Here is a 9,041-nt window from a genome sequence, read left to right as displayed (position 1 = left end):
CTCCCACACTTAAGCCCGGGTTACTGACTCAGCCAACCGCGCCCTCCGGAGAACCGGGCCACTGGTCACCCTGGGAGAGATTTACCGCTGGTCACCCGGGAAAAGTTTACCGCTGGTCACCCCGGGAGAGATTTACCGCTGGTCACCCGCATCGACTTAGGTTTTGGCCGCTTCGCACTAGGACTTCCAGGGTTCCTGGGGACTCTGCGAGCCCGACCTACAGAACCACGACTCCGGCCTGAGGGCACAAAGATAATAAAAGATATTTTATATAAACAAAGATGCTTATTAAGATAATAAATGATATTTGCTTCAATTCTGATTGTGGCAAAATATCAGTGCTGGTACTACTAGATCTTAGCGCTGCGCTTGACACTGTTGATCATAACATACTTCTAGAGAGACTGGAAAACTGGGTCTGGCTTTCTGGGATGGTACTCAAATGGTTCAGGTCACACTTAGAAGGGAGAGGTTATTATGTGAGTATAGGAGAGCATAAGAACGCTCCATGTTTTTAAATGGTATGTATTCTGCCACCTATTGATGTCTCTGGGCTGCCTAGAATCTGTATCTAACATCACAGATATTCAAAAAGACTAACTTGATCTCTCAACATAGTTATTATAGTGTTAGGGGCGTTTTAGCCCCGCCCAAAAAATCCTGAACATAGAATTGGTGAAAAACTGGTTTAACTCCACAATTCAGTACTACATAGTTCAGTGTCTTTGTAATGTGTTTCAGCAATACATTTCTAACATTTGTAATGTGTTTAGAAACAATTCTCAGAATTCTCTTTACACGGACTTTAAGTGTCAGTTTTTCTGAATAAATAAGCTTCCCATTGATGTATGGTTTGTTAGGATCGGACAATATTTGGCCGAGATATAACTATTTGAAAATCTGGAATCTGAGGGTGCAAAAAAATCTAAATATTGAGAAAATCGCCTTTAAAGTTGTCCAAATGAAGTTCTTAGCAATGCATATTACTAATCAAAAATTAAGTTTTGATACATTTACAGTAAGAAATTTACAAAATATCTTCATGGAACAAGATCTTTACTTAATATCCTAATGATTTTTGGCATAAAAGAAAAATCGATAATTTTGACCTATACAATGTATTTTTGGCTATTGCTACAAATATACCCCAGCGACTTAAGACTGGTTTTGTGGTCCAGGGTCACAAATATGTCTTGAGACTCTCTCTTATAAACACAAAAATGCTTTAGTTCTTTAGATGGCATCTCCCCAAAGCACATCCTCTCATCTATCATTGCTTAAGGCAGCTCAGATGAGTCGAGTCTGTGTGGTCTGCTGTTCTTCACTTTTGACCGTCTACATCATCCATTTACATGTGTTCTGGTCCAAGTTTGATTGAATCATCTCTGTCTGGCTGCTCTTGGACAGACCTGATGTCTGAATCTTTAACCAAGAAAAATTGTGTGGCGGGGAGGAAAGAATGCAGTGGGGGTTGTGACACTTAGCAGCCACAACAGCATTTGTGTTTTAATTACTTTTTCCTTTTTATTCGAAACATTCCCAAACGTATTAACTATATCATGAAATATCTTGATTCTCACCTTTTATAGATTATGTTAGTTGATCTAGTGGGCAATGGTCAAAGTAACCTAATAATGTAATCTATTAACTATGCATAAAACCTGTCTGTTTACTTAATTAACAGATATGGGTGTCATGCCATAACATATTTTAATAAGACTGACTTTATATTTAATGTGAATTTAACATTGAAAGTTAATGTGAATAAAAACATTGTAAGTTAGGCTACTAATATAACACTTTCATTGTACAGAAAGAGAGCAAAGAACATACATTATCAAAGAACATTTTCACTGACAGTCTAGAGTTCAAGCACTCTCAAAAACTCCCTTTAAAATCTCTGAAGCTGTTTACACTGTGAAATTAATGTCTTACTTACAGATTCGTATACACATTTGTATTTTGTTGTTTCTGACGAGAGAATTCGCCAGAAAGAGGTATTCAGTCAGCGAGCGAGTGAAGAAAACACGGCATTTTAGTGATGACTCATCTGAACACCTCTGATTGGTCATTGCATTCATAAGCTCAACAGCATTGTGTGTGATTGGTTTAATGCGCAGTGCTGTAAAAACGCGTCTGTCTCTGGCTCAGCGAATGCAGATTTGAATTTAGCGGCTGATGATATGACGCGCTGAACGATATAATCACGCCTGTGCGATTGTATTAAATATAGAAAATATTAATCGGCTGTTTTTTGTCTTTTGGAAGCTGTTTTGGCAGTAAATAGTTACTAGTAATTTAGTTACTGTAATATTACTTTTTGCAGTAACTAGTAGTGTAACTAATTACTAATAAGATTTCAGTAATAATATTTACTTTCCATAAAACAGCTTAGTTACTTTTGGTGCCTCAACCCCGCTAATTTAAAAACTAACAATCAAATAATTCCTAGATTTATTTTCATAATTTTCATGATTCGCACATGCATGTGATGTCCCCAGTGCAGCACGCAAGCTTGGAATATGGAAAAGCTTACATTCAGCAGATAGAAATATTGCATTATATTGATTTTGTCAGGAAAAAAGATCTGTTGTGTAAGTTGTGGCTTTACTTTACTCTGGCATTACATCCCTCTGATCAGCATGTGGTATATTATATTAATATAATTAAAAATATTTTTGGAAAATTAAACAGTTTCTTACAAAATGTAATTTGATAAAATACATAACGAAACTTAATCGCATATGGGGAATGGAAAAATTACTTCAAGCTACACATGACAATTAATGAGATGAATACAACACTTATACTTGAATGCCATCAGTCACTATTGAGTGCTTGTAATAACTTCTGACTGCGATCCAATGTGGATTTTGGTCAAATGATGAGGCAGAAATATGTTGTTAGTAACATTCTAGAAGAATTTTATCTGGAAGTTACAACTTCTGTGGGGCGTGAAGAAAAAGTAATGTAACTAGTAGTGTAACTAATTACTGTTGCCAGAAAGTAATAAGTGAAGTAACAATATTACTTTTGAAAGGACTAACTAGCAATGAGTAATATATTACATTCTTTGAGTAACTAGCCCAACACTGTTCAAAATCCACTTGGCTCAAAAATCTGAGGGGGCACGTGCCCCCTCACTTTGAATGGGCATGACGCTTCTGACGGAAAGCACATACTCTCCTGCTCGCTTTTCTACATACGCACACACATACAGTACTCGCACACATGGAAACACACGTGCACAGAAACGTGCTATTAGCGTTTAACAGTTTGATCAGTAAAATTGTTTAGCAACTTAAATTTTAGCAGGCTACAATGACATTTCTTACTAGCGAGGTACAGCGCTATCCTTGAAGCAGATGAACCTAAAGGTTCGCTATTAGAGACACTGCTGCCAGGCTCTGTTGAGAGATGCAGACTCGGGTGATTTACAAACACTTAATCTTTCTCTCATAACTGCATTAATAACTGCATTAGTCTGCTATCAACGGCTCAAACCTCTGTTACTGGCTCGAAAATGACATTTTCCTGAAAATAAAATAAAATAAATAAAATGACACTGAGCGTTTATGGACAAAAACGTCTTTATGTGACAAAAGTTAATTCAACGACCGTTATTAATTATTTCTTACTTGGTGTATATTATAGTCATAGCTGGGTAGATTACTTACAAATTGTAATATGTTACTGATTCTAAATTACATGACAAAAATGTAATTAGTAATGTAATACATTACATTGCACAATTTAGGTAATATAATCAGATTTTAATCAGATCTCGTTTTCACATTGATTTAAATAGGATAATCTTGTACCCAGAGCTGGGTAGATTACTTACAAATTGTAATCTGTTATTGATTCCAAATTACATGACAAAAATTTTAGTCATTAACGTAATCCATTACATTACACATTTTACGTAATATAATCAGATTACTTTTAGATTACTTTTGGATTACTTTTGACCTAACTCGTTTATCACATTGATTTAAATAGGAGAATCTTGTGACATAATCATGTAAAAATACAAATAGTGAGAAAATATATTCCTTTCATTGTAATTAACAACATGAAGTGCATTAAACATTATATCACATCAAGGTTTCCCAAACTGGGGTTCGTAAAGGAACTGCAGGGAGTTTGTGAAAGTGATGTGACATGTGGCCAAGTATGGTGACCCATACTCGGAATTTGTGCTCTGCATTTAACCCATCCAAAGTGCACACACACAGCAGTGAACACACACACACATTTTATGTAATTAAATCATAAAATGTAGAATTAAAATAAATCGTTTTAAGATAACAATCAAAATAATTCACTTCCTAAAAAAGAAATATTTTATGTTTACCTGCACGCCATATGACCATTAACCAATGTCAGAGAACCAGGAACATGCAAATGTGATACTTAATTATTAAAATATTTATTTTGAAATCTCAGGGGTACTTAAAGGGGTCATTGATTATGAGTTAGTTAGTGTGAGTTAGTGAGTTAGTGTGTAATGTTGCTGTTTGAGCATAAACAACACCTGCAAAGTTATGATGCTCAAAGTTCAATGCAAAGGGAGATATTTTCTTTTACAGAATTGTTGATTGACCACCCCTTTACAGTAAATATATTAGGTGAATGATGTTTAGATGACAAAAAGTTTGAGAATGTCTGCAAATAAGAAATAACGAGAATTTGTGCATTTTAATGAGTTTGAAAGACAAAAGCCTTTCGATACTACTTAATACATGGTTAAATAACCGACTGAGAGATAATTCAAATAAAAATGAATGTGTTCATCAGTAGTTGATGCAATGTTGAAACACTTCTTTAACCTGAAATTATTTTTGTAAATCCTTTGGTCAAATGCTGTGTCGCCACCTGACTAATGACTAGTCTATGTGTGAATGTCCTCAAAACTGGACTTTGAGTGTATATAAGCGGTAGACTATTTTAGAAAGGAAAATTTAAAAAAATTTAAAAAAGATAAAAAAGAGGAATTAGAGAGAATCAATAAATTATGAATCATTTATTGCTATTGTGTGAATAATACGTAATCATGTAATCAATAAAAAAGTAACTGTAGTCTGATTACGAGTATTTTAAAATGTAACTTACTCTAATGACAGGTACTTAATTTTTGGAATCTGATTACGTAATCCAGATTACATTTAATCAGTTACTACCCAGCTCTGCTTGTACCATATTGATATAAACATACAAAGAGTGAGAAAATATATTCAGTTTGATGTTATTAATAACATGGAGTTTCCCAAATTGAGTTTGTAAAGGAACTGCAAGGGGTTTATGAGTTTAATGAAAAGATAATAATTAAGTAAATCATAAAAAATGTTAAATTAATTTTTTTTTTTTTTAAATTAATCAAAACACTTATTGAAAAAATGAAATATTTTATTTGTTTACCTGCATATCATGTGACCATAACCAACGTCAGAGAACCATGAACATGCAAATGTGGTACTTCATCATTAAAATCTTTATTTTAAAGTCTCAGGGGTACTTCAAATAAACAAATATATGTGACCCTGGACCACAAAACAGTCATAAGGGTCAATGTTTTGAAATTGAGATTTATACATCATCTGAAAGCTGAATAAATAAGCTTTGTTAGGATATGGCAATATTTGGCTGAGATACAACTATTTGCAAATCTGGAATCTGAGGGTGCAAAAAAAATCTAAATATTGAGAAAATCGCCTTTAAAGTTGTCCAAATAAAGTCCTTAGCAATGCATATTACTAATCAAAAATTAAGTTTTGATATATTTACGGTAGGGAATTTACAAAATATCTTCATGGAACATGATCTTTACTTACTATCCTAATGATTTTTGGTATAAAAGAAAAATTGATAATTTTGACCCATACAATGTATTGTTGGCTATTGCTACAAATATACTCATGTGACTTAAGACTGGTTTTGTGGTCCAGGGTCACATATTAGGTGAAAGAGGATCAGATGACAAAAAAGTTGGTGAATTTGTGCATTTTAATGTGTTTGAAAGACAAACGCCTTCCAAGGTAATACATGGTAAAATAACCGACTGAGTGATAATTCAAATAAGAATTAATGTGCTCATCAGTAGTTGATGCAATATTGAAATACTTCATAAACCTGAAATGATTTTTGTAAATCCAGTGGTCAAATGCTGTGTCGCCACCTGACTAATGACTGATCTATGTGTGAATGTCCACAAAACTGGAAGACTTTCTGAATGTATATAAGCAGAATTTAGAAAAGACAATTTAAAAGATGAAAAAGAATAATTAGGAAGAATCAATAAATTATGAATAAATTATTGCTGTTGTGTAAATAATATGTAATCATGTAATCCATAAAAAAGTAACTGTAGTCTGATTACAAATATTTTAAAATGTAACTTACTCTAATTACAAGTACTTAATTTTTGGAATCTAATTACGTAATGCAGATTACATGTACTCAGTTACTACCCAGCTCTGATTATAGTGTTAATATATACATGTAATATATAATTTTGGTTCTCTCTGCAGCTCTGTTCTGTAACTGCACCACACCACAGTGTGTGAAGGATGGGTATAAGTGTAAGACCAACGGGGCGTGTGTGGTCTCCACCTCAATCATTGATGGACAGGAGCAGCTTTTGCGGTTCTGCATCCAGAAAGTGGAGCTGGTTCCTCTGCACAAGCCCTTCTACTGCCTCAGCATCAAGGGACTGATGAACACACACTGTTGCTACTCTGATTACTGCAACAGCATCGACCTCAGCCTGCCAACCGGTGAGCATCAGTTCTTTATATCAGCTATAATCATTATCAAAACGGCTTGTGAATTCCAGATGATGAGCTAATGCAGCATGTTCTCTGTCAGTGACAAGCGGACCGGGTTCAGGGCAGGACTGGGGGCCGCTGGAGCTCACTGCAGTGGTGGTGGTGCCGGTCTTTGTGCTGTGTGTGCTGGTTCTGCTGGGTGTCTTCCTGTTCCTGCACCACCAGCGGGCCTACGGTCACCGGCAGAGACTGGAGGTAGAGGATCCCAGCACTGAACACATGTTCCTGACCAAGGACAAGACCTTACAGGACCTCATCTACGACCTCTCCACCTCAGGATCTGGTTCTGGTTAGTATTGCATGGTTTGTTTATGCATGTATGCAACAGTGTTATTTTAGTATTATTTATATATTATTGTAGTTTGTATTAATATTTTGAATGGGGTTTTATTTATTTATTTATTTGTATTCTTTGTAATTTACTTTTTTATTTTACTATTTAGTTTTTTTTTAAATACAGTTTAATTTTTTCTATTATAGTTTTTATTCATATTTTGAATGGGGTTTTATTTTTATATTTTTGGTTTTAATTCTAGTTCAGGTTTTTTTGTTTGTTTTGTTTATCAATACTATTTAGGTTTAATATATTTTTATTTCAGTTTGTCAAGTTTTAGTTAGTAATTTTAGTGCTTCAACCTAAGCTTATTTCAGTTAGTTGCAATATTTCATTTTGGTTTTCTAGTTTTTCATCTATTGTTTATATTTTATTTTATGTCAGTTTTATTTCAGTTAACAAAACAATAATAGCCCTGATGTAACATGCATAAATCAGAATGTGATTTTGTTCATTATCATTTTCATTTTAAAAGCTTAATCTAGTTTAATTTTTGTTGTTTTATTTGATTAATGTGGAGTTAATATGAAGTTCTGGAGGAAAAAAACTCCATAATACAGCCGTGGCCAAAAGTTTTGAGAATGACACAAATATACATTTTCACAAAGTCTGCTGCTTCAGTGTTTTTAGATCTTTTTGACAGATGTTACTATGGTATACTAAAGTATAATTATTTGTATTTCATAAGTGTCAAAGGCTTTTATTGACAATTACATTAAGTTTATGCAAAGACTCAGTGTTTGTAGTGTTGATCCTTCTTTTTCAAGACCTCTGCACTCTGCCCTGACATGCTGTCAATCAACTTCTGGGCCACATCCTGATTGATGGCAGCCCATTTTTGGATAATCAAAGCTTGGAGTTTGTCAGAATTTGTAGGTTTTTATTTGTCCACCCACCTCTTGAGGATTGACCACGAATTGTCAATGGGAGTTTCCTGTCCATGGACCAAAAATGTTGATGTTTTGTTCCCTGATCCACTTAGTTATCACTTTTACCTTATGGCAAGGTGCTCCATCATGTTGGAAAATGCATTGTTCATCATTAAACTGTTCTTGGATGGTTGGGAGAAGTTGCTCTTGGAGAATGTTTTTGTGTCATTCTCAAAACTTTTGTCTCCTAAAGTTGATTCAGCTGCGGGATCGAGGCGCCTGCAGTGCAGAGCTTGCTCAGGAATGGCAGCAGGCAGGTGTGAGTGCATCTGCGTGCACAGTGAGCCGAGGACTTTTGGAGGATGGCTTGGTGTCAAGAAGGGCAGCAAAGAAGCCACTTTTCTCCAGGAAAAACATCAGGGACAGATTGATATTCTGCAAAAGGTACAGGAATTGGACTGCTGAGGACTGAGGTAAAGTCATTTTCTCTGATGAATCCTCTTTCGGATTGTTTGGGGCATCTGGAAAAAAGCTTGTCCACAAAAGAAAAGGTGAGCGCTATCATCTGTCCTGCGTCATGACAAAAGTAAAGCATCCTGAAACCATTCATGCGTGGGGTTGCTTCTCAGCCGTGGTGCAAAACATCCTCCGAGAGCAACTTCTCCCAACCATCCAAGAACAGTTTAATGATGAACAACGCCTTTTCCAGCATGAAGGAGCACCTTGCCATAAGGCAATAGTGATAACTAAGTGGCTTGGGGAACAAAATATCAAAATTTTGGGCCCATTGCCAGGAAACTCCCCAGACCTTAATGCAGTTGAGAGCTTGTGGTCAGTCCTCAAGAGGCAGGTGGACAAAAAAAACCCACAAATTTTGACAAACTCAAGCATTGATTATGCAAGAATGGGCTGCCATCAGTCAGGATGTGGCCCAGAAGTTGATTGACAGCATTGAAAAGAAGGATCAACACTGCAAACATTGAGTCTTTGCATAAACTTAATGCAATTGTT

General features: G+C 35.3%; 1 protein-coding gene across 1 annotated transcript; it reads left to right on the top strand.

Annotated features, from left to right (window-relative positions):
- Nucleotides 1-3,389: 3,389 nt before the first annotated feature.
- On the top strand, nucleotides 3,390-8,621 carry LOC131535155 (activin receptor type-1B-like; the record flags this gene model as incomplete). Its single annotated transcript, XM_058768182.1, has 4 exons — nucleotides 3,390-3,429; nucleotides 6,531-6,776; nucleotides 6,868-7,116; nucleotides 8,284-8,621. Coding segments are annotated over 4 exons (747 nt in total), but the record flags the coding sequence as incomplete, so codon positions are not given.
- Nucleotides 8,622-9,041: the final 420 nt, after the last annotated feature.

This window comes from Onychostoma macrolepis, unplaced genomic scaffold (genome assembly GCF_012432095.1).
Source record: "Onychostoma macrolepis isolate SWU-2019 unplaced genomic scaffold, ASM1243209v1 Scaffold170, whole genome shotgun sequence".
Lineage (NCBI taxonomy): Eukaryota > Metazoa > Chordata > Actinopteri > Cypriniformes > Cyprinidae > Onychostoma > Onychostoma macrolepis.
Note: the sequence above shows the minus strand (reverse complement) of the source record. Positions and strands in the feature narration are given on the sequence as shown.